Genomic DNA, 26,469 nt, shown 5'->3' on the forward strand with positions numbered 1-26,469 from the left:
TTGGCAGTGATGCATCTCTTTGCATTGTGGAAAACAATTAAATCTGCATTAATAACTTTTTGCCCACCGCAACAAGCCAAATATAGCCTACAACATTGACATATTACTTTATAAACTTAACACAAAGCATACCTGGAACAGTTGCAGGTCCTGGAGTAACCAACCATGACACAGAGAAGAATCACCAACAACACGGTACTTTCACAAGACTGGACAAAGTTTAGTGCAAAGATGTACCCAATGAGCAGGTGAAGGTAAGTGTGCACCGCAGTGTTATTCCAGATACTACCACCAAATGGTGACAAACTAAGGAATTTAAGGACCTTATTAGACAATCAGAATAAGTAAATTATTCTCTGGGTTAATCAAGTCCAAGTATACAATGAGTCCAACAAGAGTTTGCTTTTTTATTGCACCTTCCTCAGAACATACAATATGTAGCTCAGATGCACATAGATAGAGAATGTAATTTATTTACTTGTATTGCATTGGCTGGTCAGTCGTGATTCTTTGGGATCTTTGGGGCAGTCCTAACTCTTTTAGTTAAGGCTCTGGGTAGCTTTCACACAAACGCTTACCAAACAGTTTGCCAAAGACTAAGAAGTAAGACATGGGATTGTTGTTGACTGATTTTCTTGGTACAGATACACCGAGAAGTACGTTCAGGATTTAACATTTGGGCAGAACTGAGTTAGGGCTTTACTTTCTAGAGCAAAAAACTAGGTTAAAAGTTCTGGTGCTGGTAGAACACACCAAGAATGAAATAACATGGACTTCAGAAGTTTAGGGGAAGTAATTTTTAAACATTTTGATAGAATTTGTTTTTGTATCATGGAAACAGAAAACGAATCACTGTACTTAAGGGGATCAAAGATGTGCTTATTAATTCCTGAAACATTTTGCTGTAAGTTAGTGGAAGGAAAATCAGTCTTTGTAAAGATTTAGGTTTTACACTTATATTTGGAATTTACGTGTGTGAATTAGACTTTCTGTGATTCAAAGATGTAAAATATTTGTAAAATTTCATAAACGACTATATAGAGCCACACAGTTTTAGTTATTATGTTTAAAGCTGCATCAAACATCCCAAGAAATGTGCACACTGAATTTACAATTATTCACCACATATAGCATAAAATTAACTGACACAAAGCTAAACAGAGAGTAGAAGCTTGTAGGATGTTATGGCTGGAAACCATTGATAGCAACGCAGAAGAATCACTTATCACAGCGTAAAAACTTAATTTACAAGAGTGGAAAGAACACATTATTACTGGTAAGCTTCCTCTGATTTATTGGCCTACTGTGGTTAGTTCCAGCACTTCCATTGAAGTCCCATTAGCTGCTAAGTTAGTTTTAGGGTTAAACTGATGTTAAACAGCATCCATCCCTGCCTTCAGTTTTATGATTCAACACAAAACCTTGAATTCTAACTAATACATACATCTTAGTTCATCCTATAATGCAGCTGTATGATAACCTCAGAACGACAAAGTGCACAAGCATGTGTTTGCTGATACAGGAAGCTGCAGGTGCAAAGCTGTGACAGAACATATAGTTAAACACTAAGTGCCATAATGAGGAGTTGGTGTAATACGTAGGAAGAAGAGAACAGCTTGTCCATCTATCACGCAATCATTTTTCACCTCCACTGCTCCACTTTTCTGTTTAGATTCCATGTTTATATACCTGGAACAGCTGCTTTAATCAATTCTGACTTTTGCTAATGAGCATCATTTGGCTCAACCGCAGGACTACTGTCAGCTTGTTTGTCCAGAGAGCTGTGGGCTGTGCTGTTCCACAGGGCAGCGTCAGACTGGGGCTCCAGGGACGGGCTCACAGAGACGGGGTCGGAAGAGTTGGTTGCTGGGTCCAGCAGGATCTGGGAGGAGGTAGGTGTGTGGCTGAATGCAGCATCAGCGGGTAGGTTGGATGAAGGACTAAGGGGAGCATTAGATGTGGGGAGAGCGGGTGTGTCAGAGGGTGTTTGTGAAGAGGAGTTGGATGTTGTATTTAAAGACAGGTTGGAGGGAGTGAGTGAAGGCGAATCAGAGAGTGTGTGTGGGAAAGGGTCAGACGAAGAGTCTGTGGGTGAGTTGGTCAGAGTCGGCCTTGGTGTGTGTGCAGGGGTCGGTTCCTGCGGATCTGTGCAAACTACCTCCCCGTCGGCCACATACCACACCTCATTGTGCCTGTTCAACAACTTCAAGGGACTACACACACACACACACACACACACACACACACACACACACACACACACACACACACACACACACACACACACAGGAAAAGAGCAAGAGAGACGAACACAACAGTAAGAAGTGAGCGATGTGTGTGTTGGTGTGTATGTAATCCGTCAAGAATGATTTTCTCAGGCCACACAAATGTTAATTGTATTGTAATTTTACTAGGTTACTATAATTAAAGAAAATTGTAATATGCATCTAATGTGTTTATCACTTTAAACATAGTACTACTCATGCTGATTGGCTGATGGCAACTGTTCTTTTGGCATTGTGCAAAATTACAAGTCAGGATCATGATGAGTTGTGACTATCTTTTTGTTTATCATGGTGTGTTGCGCCATCTAAAAGTGAAATGATGTTAAACTGCACAGAAACTCGGAGTAGGTTTATGCCACTGTCATCTAAATTTGGTTGCAACTCGGTTGAGTTTAAGAGTTATGGCTGTTAATGTCAATTAGGCAACACAAAAGAATTTGGCAGCCAATTATAGGAAAATGACAAAGAATATCAAAAATTATCAAATTTCAATATATATGCAAAATTTGGAGGACAATGTTAAAGAACTAAAACGTGAAATAGTCATAAGTTATTCCTGAGAAAAAAGTAGAAACTCAGAAAAAGAGAGTATTTGTGGACGTGTGTAATACCTGTCATAGCCGACTCCATAGTGGTAGCTGTGGTTGTAGGACGCCCGGACTCTCCCCAGTTCTTTAGTCAGCAGGTGAGCATGAAGCCTGGAAGTGACTGACAGCATCCAGCCTCCGTAACTCCTCACATAGACGTCCATCTCTGGCATCTCAGTAAAATACAGCTGTGCAGAAGACACGGACGCAACATTAGAGAAAAAGGGATAAAAGCCTTTGTGATGAGTTTTATGGAAACATAAATCCCGAGCTAAGTGTAAAGAAATACTAATGTGAAATGAATGTATTAAACATTTATAGATGTTATAGAAAATAATTAAGTTTATGTTTTTTTACATTGTAGTGTAAGTGCATGAAGTATAAGTATATATCACTTAAAAAAATACATTAAATTAATGTCAATCATTGAGCTGAAACATGAACATATAACATGTTATGAACTACTAGCTTAATTATTAGCTATAGTCTATAGTTTTAGCAAATCAAGCCAGTGGTTGTAGTCTGTTATATAAATGTTAGCTGCCCACAGCCAGTAATGGAGAAACAGAACAGAAACATGACTAAACAGTAGGTAAAAATTAATTGATGTAAATAAAAATATAAGTTACAGAGTGCCTACTTTGGTGGATGTGGGTGACTTTAAATGTGTAATAAATAGGTAGAAATCATTAAAACATAAAATTCCAATAGATCTACTCCTAACACGACTGAGTATATTTAGGCTATTTAATTTGTGGATGCCTACAGCCCATTTAAGATGAACCAAACAGATTAAGAATGTACACTTGCAGACTCATGAAATCATAAAACAGATACAGAACCACAGCACTGACAACATCATGAGGCAGCACCATCTATTTCTATTCTGCTGAGTGAGTGAAAGCTGGACATCCATCAACTCTCTCTATTGATCTTAGAGGAAAAATAAACGATCACATTACATATAGACCCCGGGAGGATAAATGCATTTGACCTCATGACTGGCAATGGAAAGCTCAGGAAAAAGTGCTTCACCCTGCACCTAAAGGCTCTTTCACCCACATCCCTCACCACCTGTCATCTCACCTTATCATTGGTGGGTGCAGGCGGCTTCTCCTGATAGGCTGCCGGCAGCGGGAAGTTGAGGGTGTAGACAGCCGGCTCCCACATCTTGGTCTCCTCTGGGATCTTGACCAGGACAGGGGCGGTCATCTCCATCTGGATGCCTGTCCACGACACACAAACACATACACCCATAGTCACTCGAGCCAACCAGTGGAGGCAAATGGCCGCCCAACCCGAGTCTAAGTTTTGCTCGAGGTTTCTGAATGTTTAAAGGGAGTTTGTCCTTGCCACTGTCACCAACTGCTTGCTCATGGCGGGAACTGTTGGGTGTCTGTAAATAATATTACTATTAGTACGGTCTAGATCTGCTCCTGTTTTTTTTAATTGCTGCTATATAAATACAATTTATTTGAATAACACACTCTTGAGGGCTGATTTTCTGCTTCTGTCCTGTTCTTACCTCCTTCATTGGTTCCAGTGATGTACTGGAAAAGTCTCCTGAAGGCCATGGCTGCACCCACGCCCATGAAGTAGGCTTCAGCGTCTGTCGACACCCAGCGAGTGGGGCTGTAGTGTCGCACCTGAACGAACAGACACACACACACACACGGAAATATGTGAACAAAACTGTCAGAGAGGTAAACAGCTTGATGGGAAAGTATATGTGCTGTTTGACTGGCCATCCACCCACCTCATATTCATCTGTTTTGCAGACCAGCTCGTATTCCAGACATTCCTTTGACTCTGTGCAAAAGCTGGTGTTGGTACTCGGCCTATAACAGAGTGATAATTGCATTAATTTACTTATGTATCCACACTATATGGCCAAATGTATATGGACTGGGCGGTTTCATGGTTAGTGATAGGCTGCTATAGCATACAATGATATTTTCGACAAAAGTGTGATTCAAACAGTTTGGGAAAAGCCCTTCCCTCTTTAAACATGATAATGCCCTCGTGCACAGAGCCAGGTCACTAAAGAAATGTTTCTTCCACTTTGGTGTGAGAGACAGAGCCCTGACCTCAACCCCATCCAAAACCTTTGGGTTGAACTGGCCTTATCTCCCAACATCAGCGGAAACGAGATGGCAAGCAAACTTTATTCACATAGCACTTTTTCAAAACAGAAGTTACAAAGTGCTTTACATGAAGAAGACGTGGGAAAGAGGGAAATAGATGAGTCAGAAAAGACACTATATTAAAACAAAGACAAAAGCCAAATATAATAAATGTTTTTTTTAAATGCTGTTTCAGAATGAGCAGTGGTTTGGCTTCTCTGAGACTCTGCAGGCTGTTCCAGACTTGTGAAGCAACAACAGATCACCTTTAGTGTTCAGCCTTGACCTTGAAACAGCCAGCTAGTCCCTGCTCCTCCCAGTGGTCAGAGGGCCCAACAACTCAATTATTAGAGAGGGGTATGACAATGGATTGCCTTGTTTGTTGAATGTAACATGTGGTAACAGTGCCCAACCCCAGTAATGCTATTGGGGCTGAATGGGTTGAAAAAACAAAACACTGCAGCCAGTTAAAAGCCTTCCTAGAAAAGTGGAGGCATTATGGCAGCAGATTAATGCCCTTTGTTTGGAATGATGTATTCAACAATGACAAATCAAATGTAGTGACTTAGGTGTTAGGAGGAGTCATAGATTGAATCACCATCTAAAATTAACCCATTCTGTCCACATGTTACGACTCTTCCAATTAAATTTGAAATAGTTTAATATACATAAGAGTGAAATGTCCACATACTCTGGCCATGTAGTAAATCTAACTGAAACTATCAACTTACCCAACACTTCCTTCAGCAGAGACCACAAGGGCCAACATTGCCAAGACTGAGGTGAAAGCCCTGAGGAAGGACAGAATACATCTTTAAAATATATTTAACATGCACTTATTGAAGACTATAATACTTCAGGGACCAACAATATAGCAGTATGATGATATTTTGCAACAAAAAAAGGATATCAATTGATTTTATAAAGCTTTGACAGTATATGCATGTCAGTGTGCTGCATTCTGGTGTTTGCACTGCAGAGATGAAATGGGACACGTTTTTCTGCTCAACGCAACGCAAAGCAAAGAGGGAGAGATCTGCTGCATCATCAGGCTCTGCCTTCTCGAAATCAAAGGCGTTTTGAGGTCATGGAGGAACCGCGTGCAGTAGCTCATTGCATCCACTTCATCATAACCTTTTTAACAGTTTAATTTGAACAAACGCCTGATTTGAAACAGTTTTAGAAGAAAAAAAAATAGGTTATTTAAGGACGGAATGGATTCCCTCAAAATACAATCACCAGTTCCGTTATATGTGTATCTGCTGCATTTATGTTTTAGCACAAGTGTTACAGCAGCCTTTAAAATATTGAATTTAAATATTTCCATGCACGCACAACCGATCAACAATGACGCAAAAATCAACTTTACCTGTCCATGACGCTGCAGAAAAGGCATCAGAGCTGTCAAACATTTCTAAAGAAAATTCTTACAATCTACCTGTGTGATATTTATTTAAACTATAAAAGCCTATGTAAGAGCTGATACTCACATTTCTCTGGTCCCGTGTGTGTGTGTCCTTTCCACCTGCCAGGGGAGCAGGGACGCGGAGTGTGATGGAGTCTGCAGTCTGCTGCACTCTGACGGGCGCCGGTGAATTTACTGCGGACTGCGGTGAGGACCGGCATCCGCCTGAAGCTCGCAGGAGGGAGGGGCTGGGCTGGCACCAGGCTGCAAACTACTGGACAGATATTATTTTCCTGTTATTACCGCGAGTTCACCTCCAGAGCTGCAGCAGTGAGATTAGGAAGTCTGGCATCCGCCATCATTAATCCACCATGCTGTTTAGACATGAGAGGATGGAGACGATGAAGTCCCAGAATTTCACTAACTCTCTGATGTGGGTTTTTAAGGGTCTAAAGTATGTTTGTATTGCAATATAGTAAAACTGAGCTGTATTTAGAGTCCAAATGGGGGGTGCACGCTCTTTAACAAGCTCATTTAGGGACCGCACTGTGAAAAAATAACGCTAAGGTTTTAGATGTGGGCCAATATGTTTTGAAGGATTTCCAGATTGTAGGCTATTACCAGTTAAGGTGGTTTCCATTTATTTAGATATGCCATGCCAGTTATAATAAAATGTCAGCCAAAAGTCAAAAACAAATCACAACCCCCCCAAAAAACTAAAATTATATCAATGTTGAAAGAAAAAAAAAAAATCACAATAATAATTAGACCAATCTTGCAGTTCTGCTCTGGAAACTTGTTTAAGTTGTGTAAGCAAGCAGTTTAAGTCAAGTCAGAATTCATTTTTACCCATAGGCTATTACATTATTAATACTGCAGGGTAAAGGCCATGAAAACTTTGTTTCAAATCTTACTATTTAACTATAGGCCTACCATTAAACATGACGAAATCGGTAACAAATCTGTTTTACAACTGTTTTAACTTTGGCTGAAGATAATAGCGTTCATGTAGGACCCTGTCGTTCACGAGAAGCTGATTGAGAAAATGTGCTTTCAGGGTCTTTAAATGGAGACTGTAAAAAGAGTCTGCCATGCAGCAGTCACGGTGGTAATGTAACTTTTACACAAATGTATGTAAACTTGGTATTTACTGTGCGGGTTTCAGCGATTTTGTTATAAAATGGCTAGTTTGTTAATCAACATGCTATTAAATTAATACACTGAACTATGCAGCAGGTGTGAAATTGATATTGGGCTTTGAGAGTTATTTTTAATGGAAGGCCTGTGTAACAAAGTGGGGGGGTTGAGTAAAATATGCTATTAAGTTGAATTATGAGAGTTTGAGACATACAACTAAAAATCAGGAGATATTGAGCGCTATTATGTGTTCCCCTTATTTAGGGAAATGCAATATTAAATCACTGTTTTCTATAAAGCACAGCTTAAAAAACAAAACACATACATATAACAGCTTCATTTGAGACCTTTCTAGAACACCAGCTTTATTGTGACAGTTCAAACAGACATCAAACAGCCCTCTGTAACAAGCACAAAACCTTTTCTGCTCAACTGGATTACTGACTGTTCGCTCCTGTCCACCCAGGGGCAGCACACCAGCTCCTGGAGACACATTAACACTGTAAACAGAGTGCAGCTCTGTCAGACACCCCTGTCCAGGACTGTGGTTAAAACTCAGTTGTCTTTCCATGAATCCTGTTCCTGTTTATTAAAAAGGAATCAAAAAATCTCTTTGAAACTGAACCTGCCTCATTACGGTCTGAAGCACTGTCTATAAAGCCTCTATGCAGTTCTTCTGAAAGTGTTATGTGCCTCCTCTGTAAATTATTTACAAATACCTACGCCGCCCAGCTACACACACATTTCTGATCTTTCACCAATAAGTCATCAATAATTAATAAAATAAGCTTCACATCAAGAGCAAGAAGGTAAAACCAAAAGCAGAGAAATTCAAAAATGATCAGTTAGGTCATGTCCTGGAACAGCACAGCATGGCCAGAAAGGCAAAAGAAAACAAGGCTGCCGCTGAACACAATTAGGGCCACTGCTCCGGTTATTTCAGAGACTGATCATAAAAACCTTTTAATTCATTAACAGGTCCACATGTCACCACCTGAGCTGAATTCACAGGGACGCGAGTTGACCCCAACCACTAAAGCACTAAATTACAATAGCAGTCCATGTGACGGACTGGAAGGAGCTCTTACCTCTCCAACACAAACAATAATACTGAAATATAACTTTTCAATTTGTAGTAAGTAAATATATTGAAATATACAACCTTTTACATCCATATATTTCAATATGCAAATCAAATATATGAGAAAAAAGTGACATCTACTGTATTGTGTGGTGATATGATGAAGTTGTATAATGAGCAATGGGACATTACAGACCCCCGAATAGAGGGAAAGAGAATTAACATGTTGAGATTGTTGCCTAATTTTTAAATATATACCAATAAGCCTTTTACCCGAGTATGGGCTATTGTCTCCAAATGGAAGAAATCCTGTGTTGTTTCATCACATTCACACACACGTGTACTCACATCACACCAAAAGGTACGGCTAAGAGGCTCACAGAAGTACCGTTTTAAATAACTGATATAAATACAACGGAAAGTCTTTCTCTAAAATGGTATTTATCTTTGGAGAAAGAGAGAGAGAGTCTGAGAGAGTGTGACAAGAGAGAAATGAAACTAAGAACATCTGAGCTCCTTTCCATATCTCCACCCATCCATGTGGCACAAGCCCGTCTCCTTCTGAAACCATTCAGCGTTTCTGGGTGGAGGTGTTCTGAAGAAATTGGGAGTGTCCAACAAAGTTAGTCCTTTTTTTTTTTTGCATAGCCAGACAGTGGGCACGACCACTGCAACCACAGAGTTTCAAAAGGTAAGCTTCACTTGGGGGTAGGGGAGCCTTGGTCCATGTGCATCCCTTTTTACCAGCAGGACTAGGGATGTTTAGTGGGTCCCCCACCAAAGATGCAGCTTCCCGCTCACAAGGTGGACTCTTTCTGGCGCTCGCGTCCATTACACGTTTTCTTGACTTTGGAAATACCCTCCAGTGCACCAGACTCAGTTACTCTGCACAATATGAGAAACGAGAGGAGGAACAGCACTTTATTTACACAGTCTATTTTAATCAAACCCTTGTGCCTGATGAAAAAGCCTGCTTTATTCTCAGAGTGATAACTCTGGCATAACACATATACATACTGTTGTAATCAGTGTGACTTTCAATTCATAGTAGTATCTCTGATATCAATCACACATAAAGACATCCATAAAACCACTTAGAAATCACAGTGGGGGGAAAAAAAGGAATCCACTCCTTACAGGTTCAAGCCTTATCACTGCTGTGTTTAGATGTTTTCTTCAGCAATGCAAATAATCCAGTGATTGTTGTTTGTACATTTGTAAAGAAAATAGTAAAGAAAATAGGCAGTGAGGTGAGCTAGTACGCTGCATTCACCGTCTCCATGGTAATATTATAATTCACCTAGAGCATGATGGGGAAATTATCTCAAATCTTAATTCCATGAGAAATTAAATTAAGAATAGATGAAATTAATTTGACTCTATTAGAACTAATCTATGGTAACATTATATAGTATGCCTAGCTAACAGCTCCTCTACACAAGAGGAGAGACCCTCGACCCGAAGTGTACTTTATGCTTCTTTTTCTCTTCCGTTTTATGCACGTAACTGTTAAAGAATCTTAGGTGTCTTAATTGATGTAACAGGGAAAGATGAGACAGTTCTAGCTTAGAGTCATTAGCTGACCCCACAAGTGTTCACTGACCTTCCAACTCTAGTTATTTCTCTCATGTAACTGTCCTTGTTAAGGAGACAACAGTTAGATTGATGGAGCAGAGATAGTGGCTCAGGCGACAGGCTAGCATAGATCGGTGTTCTCTAGGAATCTTACAAGTTTAAGTCTTACAAGAATATTTACAAGGCTCCACAGATTAGAGTACAACTCATGGATAGAATAGATTCCAATATGACGTAGCGTGGGAGTCTAAACATCAGATATATTAGTTGTTCTAGGTTAAGGCCAGCTAAAAATGACCTGTTAGGGGAACCTACAGGGTCTAGAGGGAAGAGAGAAACACAAAAGGGACCAAAAGATGTTATCCTTGAGATCTGGTGTTGGCATATGATGTGCTCACATGTTGTATGCTAGCACTGTATCTCCTCCGCCGGGCTCAATAAACCATGCTATGTTAAGTCTTCAACAGTCTCTTAAACTTCTTCACAACTGAACCTGGCTCACAATATTTCTTCAACAGTAACAACAGTGATTGTGTGTTGGTTTCTGTGTGCTGTCAAAATGTGGGTGCCCTAGACTCAATACTGTACCTGAAGGATTCCTACATACAGTGACAGTGAAGGAGGACTGAATCTGCTGCGGCACTGCCAACATGCCGCTTTCATTAATCTGAAAGAAGTTGGCTACTGTGGCTCAGGAGTAGAGCGGGTTAGCGGTTCGATCCCTGGTTCCTCTTGTCCACAGGCAATGTTAACAAAGCCAAAGCCATTTACCATTTTACTTTCTCTACGCATCCAGTATAGACAATGAATAACTTGTAATGCCATAACAGTGTAAATAAAGGGAGTAAAAGTACACAGTTCAAAGGGTTAAATGGAAAGCGTGAGAGTGTATGCTTACACTTCGTCCATCTCTACGTCCTCCTCGTCCTGGGGAAGCTGAAGATAGGGATTATTGGACGCTGGTCGGAACTTGTAGCCCGTCAACACAAAAAAGATCAGAGTAGACACCTCGACCAGAAACTGAAGAAACATGAGAAGGAGTGTGTTTGATGACAGAAGTTGGGAAAATTATGATCAAAGATAATACAGATAAATACTGCGCACAGCTGCCAATCACTTCTTGCTACCTGCACTTTTTTTGTTAACACAAACAATTTTTCCCCCAACCAGCATGCAAACAAGTTTCATATAACTAGCATCAGCCAATCTAAATATACATCCCTTAGTCCCTCCTCTTTCTTGGTGCTAATGCTAATATCCTTTCAAACCTCTGGTGGAAGAATGGTGTTCTTGACCATTTACTAAATAATAAAGGGATTTAAATATGTAATCTGTTTGCCAACATCACACTGTCACATATCTTCAAGTAATACTTCCAGTCAAGTATGACCAGTCACTGCTGAGTCAGAGTAAAGAACAGGATATCTTTGACCTTTTACAAACAGGTGCTCCTCAAAGTAATAAAAGTCAGCTTGTCATTGAGCATCATTGTTGTCATCTTACCTCATAGCACCACTGCCACTGGAATGGCATGGTGACCTTGAGCAGAATAGCTATGATCCTTGTAAAGTAGATGTAACACACAATCTAGAAAGAAGAAAACAGAATTCAAACATTGTTATACACGTTAGGTCAGTGTGAACAACAAACAGTGTGTGGGGTTGTCTGTATCTCTTTTGTTCTGGCTCTCCAGCAGTGACTGTGGTGAATGAGAAGCCTGGAGTGGCTTTGCCAAAAGCTATGACTCAGTAGAATTTATTGTAAGAATAATGCTTGACACCAAAACATGTTTTATTAAACAAATAATTTTTTGAAACAAATCAGCAGCATCGTCAACAACTTGGGGATTAAGCTATCTCTACTGAGGTAGGCAATATTGATGGATAGACGGAGGGATGGTGGGATCGAGGACAGAAGAAACATACTGCTGAGCTGAACTCTTTCTTACCATCACATAATAATGCCGAAAGAGCTTGAGCTTCTCCAAATTCATGGCAGCTGAAAGAGACATGAACCAAATTTAAATTAAAGAATTACAATCTCTACAACTCCTTTCGACTGTAACTGATCTGGATTCTCACCTTTGCCATCGCTGCTAGAAGCCTCTTGTAGATGACGGATAGACCTATAAAGACAGGTTTGTTTGAGAACTACAAAACACATGTGCACACAGACTGAAAATGTTACTTACCGTCATGGGTGAACCTGCATACATGGTCCATGTAACACTTTGTTCACTTTTCATTCAAAAACAAAACAAAAAAAGTCTATCAATGATCTTGTTTTGTAATTTTAGACCTCGAGATTTTGGCTTAAAAAGTGTCTAATTGGCTGCTGGTGTCACCGCTTGTCCTCACGCTTGCATTTGAGCACTACCTATGTTCTCCGGGCAATATTGATTCTTTTCTACTGCTGTCAGTAAGGGAAATTTATTCTTCAAAATGGACTGAAAATGGGGCACTTTGGATGCTGTAGCGTACTCAAGGTGCCCTGTTTTGCTATGAAGATCTTCTTATCTCAACGAGCCTGTGTGGAAACTACCAACTGTTTATACACTTCAGTCTCAACTCAATTTTCAATGGATTTTTTAAAATGGAAAAAGTAACTGATACACATTAGATGCACCACACACACACACACACACAAACCACACACACACACACACACAAACACACACACACACACACACACACACTGACCAGACAACAGGAAAAAGGATGGCTCCGCAGCAGATGAGGTCGACCAGAAAGAGGATCTCCTTCCACACATAGTAATCACTGGAACCTTCCTCTGTAGACTCAATGATGATGTAGGCGACATTAGCCAGGACCTGCAGGATGAGAGGTGAGCTGATCACCAGAACAAATTCACCGGGTGTAAATAATCACACACAATTGCCGTTTCTCATGCACACACACACACACACACCTGCAGGGGGATGACAATCATGAAGATCTTCTTTTCCTTGTCAGACAGGATGTATTTAACGAAAGCCCAGCCGGTGCCAATCAGTGCCAATGTGATGAACAGGAGAGCCCCCTTGAGCCTGGAAAGCACATCATTACAAACTGTGAATATTAAAATATGCTAAATTAGAGTCTTAACTTTAAACTTCATTGCCTGTGTGCAATTGTACTTACAGGTGTGTGATATAATACATGACAGCCCAGCCTTCAATAGGATGCCCCTCAGTGTTGATGAAGTGATAGTTGATCTGAGAGAGACAGAGAGAGAGGTTGTATTAAAAGACAAAGAATCCAGGCGTACTGTGAACACAGTTAGCAATACAGACAGAATAAACAGACATAACAGAGAGAGCACAATAAAAGCCAAATACAAACATAATATGTTACAAAAGAGACAATGGTCTGCTCTGTGGTGAAGGTGCGCTTACACTATGGAAGACCAATGATGTGGATTTGGTGAAGGCCAGTGCTGCCATCAGCCAGTGGATCTTAAACACGCTGTACCTGTAAGCAAAGCACACAGGGGAAAGATGTTTGAATATGTTATAGAGTAGAGAATGGGTACCGCTGTGGTGATGGGTGTAATCATTCACACTGCTAAAGTTTCAGTATAGTCCTTAGTATGTTGTGTATTAACAAAACAAAACTGTAACACACAGTCCCCCCCCCCACAGAAAAAGTGTGTGTGGTGCTCTCTTCTCTGTGTGTGCTGCAGTCTGCTCATTATCCCCGCCCACTCTGGGCTCGCGCATGTATCCCTAAAAACAGATAAGCCTAGGTCTACGTGCAATGAGAAAATTGATTTATGAGCAGTTTGCAATTAACTCTTAAGACAACAACCTACCGTAACCCCCCCTCCCCGCCCTGCCGCTAATCGTTCACAACATAGTCAGACTGGTCACCAGAGCAATGAGAGAAATGCCGGTGCTCCTGTTGCTCAGTGACAGAGACACATCGGCGGCAGCTGAAGCGGTCAGACAGAAGAAAACCGGGAGAAGGTTTGGGTTTGGCTCAGCTGGCTATTTAACGTTAGGTGCCTGTATCGGTGCCTTTAGTTGTTCAACAAATTCAACTTTTCATAGAGCCGATGTGCTTGTCAGTCACTTTTTGTCAACCAACCAATCACAGCCTGGAAGGGGCGGGACATTAAAAAAGGTTGACGTGCTATCATTAAATGTTGTACAATATGATTATTGACAAGTTAGTACTCAGCATTAACAAATTAGAGACCAATAAAACATTTTGCTTGCACAAGGATCTAATGAATAAAAACAACCCACAGAAATGAAACTAATGGAAATGGATTTAATATTCAACCAGTGGCTAAAACGTATACTATTAAATTAAATTATAATGATTATAGTAATTAATATAATATTGTTATACTAACAGTAAACTATTAACTGAACATTATACTCTTTATGTAATACCCTCATGTACAGTTCCTCCTCCAGTTTGTTGCTAGAGACTCTGCATTTGACAGATGTACATTGAACCTGTGCGCCAATATTTGCTGCCTCTAGCCTTCTCCTCCGTAGGAACACCCTCCCCTTGTTCTGTTTTACTTGTTATTTTTATAAATATTGTTTTATTGTTTAACTTTGTTCAAGTTGAGAAATACACATTTCAAAATGTCAGTATTTTGCACATTACTTGATAATTAAGCAAGTAGACTCAATGTACCATTTGTTCCATTATAATCTAATCGCAAATCGTCCTAATTTTGACAACAAACGAAAGCATTAACTGAAAAAAAGTCATAAAGAAGAGTCACTAGCACTTTCTTACATTTACTGCACAGTTCTGTTAATGTGAAGCACCTGTTTTGGTCAACATTGTATGCATTTAAAAAGCAGTTGACAATCAGTGTTTTCAATTGATATAATATATTTTCAATGATTGATTTATATACTTATTTAAATGCACACTTGAATTAATAAAACCCACTGTTTAATTACTGGTTACTAATTTGTTGTTAAGTGGAAAGTTACTAAACACAAAATTGCGTGGCATCCCTGACTATGCTAGTATGCATGTCTCTCACTGGGTAGCCCTACAGAGGACCAGAGATTTTTCTTGGCTTCAGTTAAGGTTCTAAGTATGGGGAAAAGTCAATATTTATTAGTTATTAGCTACTCTAGCAAGGTGGCTCCAAGGACTGAAATGCCAGTCTGCTGTGTTTTGGTCCACCACTTTGGTCCAGACTGAATATTTTAGCAACAATAGATCTTTTTTATAGCAGACATTTTGGCAAGTTACTGTAGAAAAAAAACCCAGGCATAATTGTTTACATTGAAATCAACAGCATTGCATTTAGGTGAGCCAGTTTCAGGATTCCGGTGTTGTGCATGCTGGCTCACAGTCATGGCTTACTGAATGGAAGTGAGCGATTGTTATCTACATTTTTTCATCTGTGCTTTTCCTGCTATGACAAGTCAAAACGTCTGCTTTGAAAAAGGTCTTTTGGATGGAAATAGACGAATGGATTGAATGGAAATTTTGTACAGACCAGAGATGGGAATTTCAAGCGAAAATACCATTGAATAGACACTGGGAACTATTTGCCATTTCCAACAGCCTCAGCTGCAAAATGAGCAAATATTAGGATACTAATGATAAACATTATGATGTTTGTCGTGTTATGACATTAACATGACGACATTACATTGGCATGTAAGCCTTTGCATTGAGAGCATGTCAGTATGCTGCTGGAACATTGTGCCCACGTTCAGCCTCACAGAGCTGCCTGCTAGAATAGCTGTAGACTCTGTGGATGTTGTAACAACAGGATATGCAAAAAAAACACATCTCTGCAAAAAGTCCTACCATGCATGCAGCAAAGTGATTTGGCATCTTTAAATAAGTATACTGAAGTACTGTGAGCAGTCATGTTAGCGTGTCTGTATGCATGTGTACCTGTGCTTCATGAGTGTGTACACCCAGATCATGGCAGCGGTGAAGAAGACTCCAGCCATACCAATATAAAGGCGAGAGAGAGGAATTTCTGCTGCAGACAGGTAGCCGCCTGGATTCTTCTCAGTCACCTCCACCTGCAGAGGATACATTCAGGTTAACCCAGGCACACAACTGAGCATGTACCTACTAACACAAAACACATGTGACTTACAGTGAATGAATAGGGTAACTTTGGTCCAGCCACCCTGTTCTTACAGTAGTGGAACTTGAGACTGTACAGACCCTCCGCCAGCTTGCCGATCAACATCTGGAACTGTGGGAGAGGGACAGAGACAAAATCATGTTACACAACAGTAAACCACATCAAACGATGTTTCAAGTCACATATAAAGGTTAAGAAAGGTGTACTTACACTGAAGTTGTAGGAGCCGCTAAAATTACCCAAAGCTAAGGTCATGTGGTCGAGGTTCTTTAGCTAGAAGCAAATACAGATTAGAAATTATAATATATTAATAGATCACACAAACACAGACACACAAACACCCCTTACCTCGAATAACTCTTCCTCCACTTTCTCAGATTCTTCTGCAGGCGCCTTTTCTTCGATTGGATCAACTTTCTTCTCATTCACATCATCGTCCTTTTTGTTCAACTGATTCGATTTAACACCTGACTGGTCAGCATTTTTGATGGTCCCACTCTCTGATGTTTTACCCTCACTTGGTGTATCGATAGGACTACCAGGAGCATCCCTGGTTTTCCTCTGACCTACAGGACACATCAAGCTACCAGTCATATGCACTTGAATTCACAAAATGGTTATTTTTAAATTCTCACAGGATTTTAAAGTGCAGTACTGATTCCATAATTCATTCTGGTGCTTAAATAAGAATAAATTGCTGGATGAATTTGTGACAGTTGTAGTGTGTGTGAGCAACACTGACCTTTATCTGTTTCAGGCTTTGTCTTTGCTATCAAGATATTGTCCTGGGCACCCATAACTCTCACATTGACACTACACAAACACACAACACACATTAGTCAACTATCACAATAGGTTTTTTTAGGGCACAGTAACAGATACTTCTGAATACTTAAATACGAAACATACACACCTGCAAGAAACGATATCAATAAGAAAAAGAATGAGAGGCTCATCATTGGCTGGCTTTGGGAGAGTGAGCGGGCATGTCTCTTGTGTCTCCTCTGCCTGGAAAAAAATCACAACAAGTAAATTACATTTGAACAGTCCAACGCTCATCTTACCACTAAATGTTATGTTCAACAGAAATATTTACGATTGGATGTACTCACTGTGTAGGACAAGACTCCACTCACACGGGACCTGGAGAGGCTGAAACCGACCTAAAGAGAGTGTCATAAATGTGGTCAGTCAATGAGTCAAAAGCACATGACTTCATTTCCATTAAAAATATGATATTTCACTCTTCATGGCCATTTACTGTCATCATTCAACACTCCATATATTAGAACTCTGGCTGCATTTATGAGCTCCCAATGTTTTCCACCAACTTCCAATGGCCAAAGTAAAATAAGCAGTCAAAGCAAAGCAGGTTAAACTACTCATCCCACAAGTTTGAACGTAAATTAGTTCACTATTTTGAGATTGTTGTGGTGAGTTGGCCTGAGATTTTACTGCAGCTGGAAAACTCTTACTCACTGACACTCTACTAAATTGCTTCAGGAGCAATACCCCCGACAATGTACTGTGTATACTTGAGACAAAAACTGTCTAAATATGAAGGTTATCTCTTCAACGGCTCTGCTAAATGGTTTCCTTTTAGTGTATAACCCCATTATCACTGCCATCTTACAGGAAGTCTTAGCTCTGTATTAAGGCAAGACAAGACTTCGTCAGACCCACTTATTACTTTGTGTTTGAGCAGCATATGGAGGCTGTGCTGCAGAAGATCCATGGAAAGAAACTGTCAGTAGTCAAGTAATAACCTAATCAATAGGGGACAATTCACAGTACATTGTCGTTGCAATGCATTTATTCTGAATGTTTTTTTTGTATGGCTTTATTGCAGAAACATGTATTACCGTGACAGAAATACAGTCATTGGAAAAGGAAGACAAGGCTTTTGAATTAAAGAGCAGAGGAACTTAGGTGATCCACCCAGCTCGATCAACCAGACAAGGCACCACTGCGGGTGCACTGATTGTGCAGAGAAGAGGAGAGAGCCAGGATAGGAGCCATGTTGGCACCGCTTGGACATAAAATTGTATGTAAAGGTGTCTGGACAAAATGGGACTTGAGCTGGCCAAGCAACCAAGATTAGGGACTGTTGTGCCCACATCTTCACAGGTGTCTGTGAAGATGTGGGCACAACAGTCCCTAATCTTGTCATCAACATCCCGGATCAAGCAATCAGTGGACACACTGTGTTTCCAAGCTGACAGCACAAGATTCCGACAAGATAAGAGGAGGCGGACTGTGTATTACATCCATGATACTTTGTTCTGAAAGATGCAAGTTTAAAAAATGCACTTCAGAATTTTCTGGTTTATGCATGTAGCCTATGTACATACACATGTATAAAAAAATAAAAAAAGAGACATAATTAAGAAAAACTTAAATGCAAACTGTTATCCCAGTCTATGTGCACTGTATAAAATTTAATCTTAATCAGGTGAAACTGTGGGATTCCTTTACACAGTAAGGCTGGCATTTTTGTATGTTTTGCTTACTGTCTATAAATACCATTAAAAGACCCAAATTCATTAGTCTTTGAATCTCTCTTAATATTTTGTGTCCATTTGTTTTTATTTGTATAAAGCTGGCAAGATTTACTGCACCAGGACGATGTACTGGGATTGACTCAAAAGTGCCTGTGTTCATGGTAAAACAGGAACATGTAATCTTGAGCAACATCGTGGCCTATTGATGTGTTTTTAATAATGCTGGGAGCTCTGTGGCACACAGGGGAATACATCAGAAGTGGATTTGGTAGGATCAATTCATTGTTTGTTTGGATCTTTTCATGAGATTAATTGGCCCCAAGAACATAAAAAATATATAATATAAATCAGCCTTCCTTTCATTTATTCAACAATAACTATTTAGAAGCACATAATTCTGCCTGCTGAAAACTGCATTGGTGGCTAACACTGTGACAACAGCGCACAAGTTAAAACAACTCTCACAAAAACAAACACTACTTACAGGGTACTTGCTGTAGTTCACCCCGTCCTCTGGCAGGCGCAGAGAAAGCAGGTTGACATCCAGAGTCGCGTTAGCAAAGAAGCCAAAGTTGTTGAGGTCGACGGTAACCCGTGTTTCATCCTGAGAGGAAGAACAAATAAAAACTGTGGGGACCTGATCTGCTGTGGCAAATTGCTCAGTCGTTGTAACGTTACCATTACAAGTGAAATTCACACGCAGATGAGTTAGCGATTACCACCCTCAGAAGTTACGTTTTATAACTTTTTTTCAAATTCATTTTCACATCGTCACAACAGCACGACACTCTCTTTTGGATCACCGTCTGTCAAACCTAGCTGATTAAAGCGTAACTTACAAACGTTAGCTAGCTCATAAAATCGTAGCGGTGACTATACTCTACATTAGCCCCCTAGGTAACATAACTCTAGTTTAAAAAGTCGTCTTACCTTCAGTGTGAGCTTGTGTATCCTTGCTTTGCAGCCAGCCAAGAGTAATACGAGTAAATATCCAGCCACGACACAACCTCTGTGTGCCACAGCCATCACCAATCACTAACTCGCTAACGTTAACTAACTGCTACTGTTAGCGAGATGCCAGATGGCTAAATAGCTAGCTAGCTAGCAGTCTTAACAGTATCCGTGGTGAATTACAATGTTGTTAATCTTTAAATGCAGCGCATCTGTCCTTTAACTACGTCGTTTATTATCAATTTATAACCTTTTATGTTATGTTTTTTCGATTATTTTGTGCCTTCGTCGCATAAAGAAACAGCTAGCCTGTGCAGATGGCAAAACTCTCGCTTCCGGGTCTTGCATCAAGAAAAGTGAGCAAGGTACGGACATAAACGTCAACCGTATAAGCTCACATCCGGTGATATGATTCAAAATAAAAGAAAAAGAATAAAAATAATATGTTACGATGCAGGAAAATCGACGAAAGCAAGGTCATTTTGAATTATATAAGCTCAAAAGTCAATGCTCAAATATACGTTAACTTTCTGTCAAACAATCGAGTTTTTTTACTTCCACAGTCCTGACTATACCCTGTGCTAGTTGTCCTAGATGTGGTCACATGGTTCAGCTTTTTGACACGGAGCTTCCGGCTGAAAGTGATCACATGAATGACCCTCCACGTCAAAAGAAGTCTCTGCCATGTATGAACATAGAGTATTCAGAGAAATCTTACATGTTGTTGTTATTGCTCATAAAAGAGATGTTTTTATTTTTCATTAAAGAAAGTTACTGATAAAAGCTCTATAATAGTTGGTTCTTATTTGTACTCCAAGCTTTACATAAATAGTTTAAATGCTAAAAATAAAATTTGGTGGTATTAGGTTAACGTCACATGGCCCAATAAATACAACCAGCCAAAGCCAAAAAGGTTTTGGTTTACGTTTTCTGTGATTTAAACATTAATTAACCAATTATAAAGAAGATTTAAACACAACGCTGGCATTTTACAGAACCACCTTGGCAAACGTTATAGCAAGCACTTGCTTAGTTTCACATCGATATGGGGCTCTGTTTTGGTGCTGCTGAGAATGACACTGATGAGAGTTCCAAAAGTAAAGTTGCGGCTTTAAAACCAAAACAATGAGCTGAAAGGGCCTTAAACATTCTGTAGCACTGAGAAAGAAGATTCCATTTATAAAAATATTGATTAAAAATTGTGTACATTTTTTGAGCAGCACCAGCAAATGGCAATGGCATAGCTTGTGACTTATTCCCACTTGAAAAGTGTGAAACTGACAGACATTTGTGAACAGTGTAGGCTAACTAATATTCTCATATTATCATAATATCATCATCATCATCATAATTGCTTTGTTGCATTGCTGGAATTGAGCCAAATACAGTTGTTAGGCAGTTTGACAATACACTATGAAGCTATCCCATGAACAATTTATTGAAATTTTTAATAAGGTGTGAAGCCATTCGACATCATTGACAATATGTGTTACTGTGTGTTAATGTTCATAATAATTGATACACCAGAGGTGCCTTGGATGTTGGGTGCCAAGGTAACGCTTTTCCCTGGGCACAAACTGTTGGCACCAGCAACAGGAGTCAAACCAGAAGAAGGGGAGAAGAAAGGTGTATGAAGGGGGATTTATGCAGCTGTTGATGATGCCCCTGATGCTGAAAGACATATGCAGCACGTCACTGTAGAAGACTTCTTTCACAGCTCGGTATGTTAGAGATTTAGTATCAAAGATTTGACAGAGCAGCACGAAAACCATCTTTCTAAAACATTCATCTCCAATTAAAAAGAAAACAAACTTGAATATCATTGTCTTCATGATCAAAAGAAACATGCACAAATTACAACAAACTATGCGTGATGTGGTGATAGACTATTTTTAGTTTCTAACTACTGTCGAATAAGACGTTTGACAACTGCAAACCACAAGTTCCAGTTCATGTTACAGAGAATGAGTCTGACTAAAGGGCTGGGTTTAATAGTTCTCCTATGAATGCTTATGCGTGAAAGCAAGACAAAGCGCATGTGCTAATCACTATTAGACATTTCCCACAAGAAAATTTAAGATTTAAATTAGAGAGCTAAGTTAAATCCACTGAAGTTGACAAGCTGCTCACGTTGTTATCCCTCCCATGAGTCTACATCAAAGTTTTTGTTTTTCAAGTTTGTTCAAATTTAGACTTTATTCAACAGATGCATATTGCTTAACTGAATATTTTGAGAGCTTGGAGAGCTAAGGGTCAAGAGTGCAGGTGTTAGATGTTCAGTATTATTAAAATTTTACAAATTAGCCGGCAAAACTTTTCTAAAAAGATTCTATCAAGAAAAACACAGAAATTAAGAATCAAAGATAATAAGCATGCAGATTACTTGATTTCGGTAAAGCAAAAAAAACAACAACACATCAGATATAAATAACAATCAAGTCCTCGTCCCTCTGGGTTAGTGGACAAGACAGCATTATGGGATGAAAAGCTAAGAGAGGATAGCCATCAAAAGTCAACTTACCCACCTAAAATGCAAGTCACAATAACTCAACTGATAAAATAACTGATGGTCATGTTTTATTTATGTCAAACACATTGGAATGAAATGACACAGCTTCACTCCTTTCCCGGTTATAACTATTAACTGGATTTATTTGATAACAACAGTTTTTAAAGAATCATATAATGTCTCACATCAGATAAATTTTCAGGTACATTCTCATTGTTGTACCACAGTGGGGGTTTCTTTGGTCCTAATCTGCCTCTGTGCAAGGAGAACAAGAGGTTTGATTCAGAAATACAGATATTTTATGGTCCACAAGAGATGTCACATCAATGTGACCCCAGCACCACCTGCTGACAACATATGGAGATGACAAGCACCTGTAAATGACTGAAATGTGAGGATCAACACTTTCCATTCTATTAAAATGAGCTGAGGGTACTTGGTCTAAAAACAGCTTTGAAAGGGAAATGTATATTCTGCAAAACCTGGTGTCATATCATGGTCATCATTAGACAGGAACTTGCTCTGTGAGACTGACAGTCTGACAGTGTCAGATATTAACGGTGGCCCAGACAACAAGAACCTTTCAAAGATAAAAGAGATCATGAAGTTATCATCAATTATTGTTTACAAAAATTAGATAACACTTGCACTGAAGTCCCTTTAATAAGCATTATGTAAACCTTTAATACATGATATAATGTAGTTGTAAGCAAATATTTTAGTGTTTTTTAATGTATTTTTCAACAACTGTAACTTCTCCTGAGAACACCCATAAGTGGAGGCTGGTTATTATAGACAGATAATGAATGACAATATACTCAAAAACAGTTGTAATTATATCAAATATGTCTTATGTGAAGTTGATGAAATACTGTACATTAATAAACACATAAAAATGTCCTCACATATGCTTATAATTACATTATAGTGTGTTTTATACCATTTATTACACATCTGTAAACTGCTTATAAATGGACACTTAAATTGGTGTTACCAAAAAGTATTATTCCAAGGCTTTGAGAAACTGTTTCCATCTGATTGGCTGGGAGATATTCTTTGGCTGTTCATGTTTTTTCCACATGATATTTAATGACCATGGTTACAATGTATGAAGGTTTCCATTTTACAGTAAACATGAAATTGTACATGGTGAATAATAGTAAATGTCAATCACATCAATATTTGGAAAAATATAATGTGTATTCTGTCCCACTCACCCCACTCAGTTTCTGTTTTATTCGTTTATTTATTGAATGTTATATTCAATGATCCAGATGTGCTGGTGACTGTCGGAGCGATGATCACGCCTCCTTGCTGAGCCGACATTGTGAAAGGGGCAGCACGAGATTCCACAGCAGTGGAGGAGGTGGTGGGTGTAGCTGTTTTTCCCTCTGTAGATGAAAAGATACAGATGCAGAGAATTAAAAACTGGAAAGTAAGTGATTTTGGTTTCTTTGACTCATAAGTGATTTCAAGAATTTCGTCATCCACTGCACCTGTATATTTGTTCTCTAACTTCCCTGCGGTGTCGTTGAAGTTCATCTTCTTCAGAATCTCAATGGTGATGTTCACAGCATCCTCCTCACCGTAGCGCTCTATCATCTTACTCACAGTTTCCGTCCGGGATGCCTTATCCAGATGGGACCTGGGAATTGGTGCGCAGCTGCCCGAGACATGCATTGAGAGGTACCACTTAAGCATTTTGAGGTCATCATCGAGCAGCTCTTCCAGAGTCCCCAGGAGAAGCATTGGAACCAGCATGTCTGCTCACTACAACAAGCAGAAGAGGGGAAATTAGTTTTGCAGTTTCCAGATTGGCCTTCAATGTTAAAGGAATAATTTGAGAATACTCTTAATATGCTTTGTTGCCAAAAGTTAGGTGAGAAGATCAATACCGCTCTCACATCTGTCCTATTTGTGGTTTTACAGGTGGTTATGTGCCAAACGATAGGGCTGCAGCTAACAATCATTTTTATCATAGAATAATCTGAACAATTTTTTTGATTATTCGATTAATCATTTTGTCTATATAATGTCCCTGAAATAGAGAACTCACATTTCCCAGAGTCCACAATGGCTTGTTTAAATAGCGTGTTTTGTCCACATAACAGTCCAAAACCAGCACCTGGTACAGGTTATTGCTGAAACAAAACATTTTGCGACATTTGGCATAATAAAAGCCATGGTGGTGCAGCTCTACAATAAAGTCCAAGTTTATTATAAAGTTTGTCTTTATATTTGACAAAAAACCAACCCTAACCCTCCCAAACTAAAGGGGCACTTCAGCAACTTCATATTGCACGTTTACAAACAAAATAAAATAGTCAAAAATCGATGGAGCAGACTGTGCCACAGAAGACTTTATTTGACTGTTCTCACAGCCTGCATGATGATGAGTGCATTTCCTTTAAGAACTAGTTTAAAAAGACAAAGTATTTTTGATGTTGAGATAGGATTTACCAACTCAAAAAGTTCTTATTATTACTCATATAGCCTACCCAATCTATTAAGCATTAGTAGATGATTTATTAAAATTATTTGGTGGATACCAGAAACACTTAAACATTAAAACAAATGAACAAACGGGCTGAAAACATCACTCAGAAAATAATGGGATGACTTCATTAAATACATAAATCTGACAAAAACCGCCTATTGAATCCAACGTCGAAAGTACGATAGATTTTCAGTGAACAGCACACAAGTCTGTGTCAACAGGCGCCGTCAGGTTTTATACACTTCTGCTGTAACTTTAATAATTTCATTGGACCAGATGTGGAACCAGCGCAGCAGCAGTCGGGGCCACACGAAAACCAAAGATTTCAAAACTATGTTATGCAAAACCGTGACTTACCGTGTCAAAATCACCCTACAGGCAACAACCGAGAGATTTCTTAGACTAAAGAAAATGGCGCAAATCATTACTTTCGATTTCAGCCGGTGTAACAGGAAGTTTATTGAACGCCTAGAGCGCAGTAGCAGAGATGTGATCTTACTGGGAAAGAAAGAAAAACGTGTTGAATATTGACGTTGAAAGAGACAGACAGTGAGATTAGTTTGATTCTATTCACCCCTTAAATACCTCAAAAATGTCCTGCCAAATAAATAAATGTAGAAGGCTGAGTGTCTTCTCAGAAGTAGGCCTATAGGTATTTTGCCCAGTTATCAAATTTGTTGAGGACATGTTGACCATGCAGCAGGCAGGGGCCTCACTAGAATTGAAAGACAGGCAGGGGGTAGCCTATGTGTAACTAGTGCTTGCAAAATCTTTGCACTAGTATATTTTGTTACTGTATTAGAACTACCTACACTTATGTCAACAACCAGTGAAAAAGCCAAGATGTTAACAAGTAGGCTAAAAAGCGACATATTCTCTTCTTCCATTTCTCCTCTGTTGAACAAAAGCTAATGTAATGTTAGCTTTTAGACACATCAAAGATGCAGGAGGGAAATTTACATAGGCCAGACTGTGCTCCTGCTGAGTTCCTTAAGTTAAGCAAGTAACAGTCATTAACAACAACTTACAATTTCACTCTGTATCACTCACTACGATGGATCAATCTTCCTTCACCATTCACCTGTGTGTGTGTGTGTGTGTGTGTGTGTGTGCGCGCACGCTCGAGTTGTGAGCAGCTGGGATTGGGATTGGTTGACATGGATGGATGGATTTTGTATTATTAAATCCATTTTGTACTGACCAATTACATATCAACTAATAGAATGCCTTATATGTGACATGTGTGGTCACATAAAAAGGGAACATTTAATAGTTCAGTTTTTCTAAAAAAGAAAAAAAGAAAGAAGAATTAACAAAATTTCACTGAATTTGGTATTCAGAATTTGATACAGAGGTTTTACATCTGTCAAGAATTCATCCCTAAAAAGTGGTGACTGCTGGTCATAATATCAATAACTGCTTTTCCTACTTTTGATCACCTTTGATAGATTCTGACCACAGCAGACTGTTTTGGATATTCTCTGACCCAGTCGTGTAGCCATCACTATTTGGCCCTTGTCAAAGTTGCGCAAACCTTACGCTGGCCTATTATTCCTGCTTCTAACAAATTAACTAAATGAGGACACCATGTTCACTTCCTGCCTAATATATTCCCACCCACTGACAGGTGTCATGGTAATGAGATTATCAGTGTTGTTCACTTTCCTTGTCAGTAGTCATAATGTTATGGCTAATTGTTGAATACTACAACACAATCATAGAGCACCTGAAGTT

At 39.4% G+C, this 26,469-nt stretch overlaps 3 protein-coding genes across 3 annotated transcripts; all 3 read right to left on the bottom strand.

Annotated features, from left to right (window-relative positions):
• Nucleotides 1–387: 387 nt before the first annotated feature.
• Nucleotides 388–6,841, bottom strand: soul5l (heme-binding protein soul5, like). The gene is made up of 7 exons (XM_038712838.1): nucleotides 6,486–6,841; nucleotides 5,727–5,786; nucleotides 4,629–4,710; nucleotides 4,398–4,518; nucleotides 3,959–4,098; nucleotides 2,897–3,060; nucleotides 388–2,213 (listed from the first exon to the last, which is right to left on the bottom strand). Coding segments are annotated over exons 1-7 (1,059 nt in total). The 5' UTR covers nucleotides 6,488–6,841; the 3' UTR covers nucleotides 388–1,723.
• A 1,031-nt stretch (nucleotides 6,842–7,872) lies between these two features.
• Nucleotides 7,873–20,105, bottom strand: LOC119898659 (protein GPR108-like). Its single transcript, XM_038712837.1, has 18 exons — nucleotides 19,709–20,105; nucleotides 19,263–19,382; nucleotides 17,390–17,440; nucleotides 17,191–17,285; nucleotides 17,020–17,090; nucleotides 16,626–16,843; nucleotides 16,488–16,550; nucleotides 16,287–16,388; nucleotides 16,076–16,209; nucleotides 13,588–13,663; nucleotides 13,334–13,407; nucleotides 13,122–13,239; nucleotides 12,893–13,023; nucleotides 12,275–12,318; nucleotides 12,142–12,191; nucleotides 11,697–11,780; nucleotides 11,092–11,213; nucleotides 7,873–9,503 (listed from the first exon to the last, which is right to left on the bottom strand). The coding sequence occupies exons 1-18, from the start codon at nucleotides 19,802–19,804 to the stop codon at nucleotides 9,416–9,418; spliced, it is 1,737 nt and encodes a 578-aa protein (XP_038568765.1). The 5' UTR covers nucleotides 19,805–20,105; the 3' UTR covers nucleotides 7,873–9,415.
• A 2,184-nt stretch (nucleotides 20,106–22,289) lies between these two features.
• Nucleotides 22,290–25,220, bottom strand: LOC119898661 (pyrin-like). Its single transcript, XM_038712839.1, has 3 exons — nucleotides 25,093–25,220; nucleotides 23,735–24,008; nucleotides 22,290–23,629 (listed from the first exon to the last, which is right to left on the bottom strand). The coding sequence occupies exons 2-3, from the start codon at nucleotides 23,997–23,999 to the stop codon at nucleotides 23,481–23,483; spliced, it is 414 nt and encodes a 137-aa protein (XP_038568767.1). The 5' UTR covers nucleotides 24,000–24,008; nucleotides 25,093–25,220; the 3' UTR covers nucleotides 22,290–23,480.
• Nucleotides 25,221–26,469: the final 1,249 nt, after the last annotated feature.

Source organism: Micropterus salmoides, unplaced genomic scaffold (genome assembly GCF_014851395.1).
Source record: "Micropterus salmoides isolate LMB-PRFRI ecotype aquatic unplaced genomic scaffold, ASM1485139v1 Ms_hic_scaffold_12, whole genome shotgun sequence".
Lineage (NCBI taxonomy): Eukaryota > Metazoa > Chordata > Actinopteri > Centrarchiformes > Centrarchidae > Micropterus > Micropterus salmoides.

Bases quoted from the DNA above. Each gene is read 5' to 3' on its own strand.
- soul5l (XM_038712838.1), bottom strand. The intron at 4,519-4,628 runs GTGGGTGGATGG...CTGTTCGTTCAG, and splicing joins GCAAAACAGATGAATATGAG to GTGCGACACTACAGCCCCAC. The intron at 4,099-4,397 runs GTAAGAACAGGA...TGTCGTGGACAG, and splicing joins CACTGGAACCAATGAAGGAG to GCATCCAGATGGAGATGACC.
- LOC119898659 (XM_038712837.1), bottom strand. From the start codon at position 19,804: ATGGCTGTGGCACACAGAGGTTGTGTCGTGGCTGGATATTTACTCGTA. The intron at 16,844-17,019 runs GTCAGTGTTGCT...TGTGTCCTGTAG, and splicing joins AAAGCCTGAAACAGATAAAG to GTCAGAGGAAAACCAGGGAT. The intron at 11,781-12,141 runs GTAAGAAAGAGT...TCTTCTTTCTAG, and splicing joins TTCGGCATTATTATGTGATG to ATTGTGTGTTACATCTACTT.
- LOC119898661 (XM_038712839.1), bottom strand. From the start codon at position 23,999: ATGCTGGTTCCAATGCTTCTCCTGGGGACTCTGGAAGAGCTGCTCGAT. The intron at 23,630-23,734 runs GTGCAGTGGATG...TTTCATCTACAG, and splicing joins GTTAGAGAACAAATATACAG to AGGGAAAAACAGCTACACCC.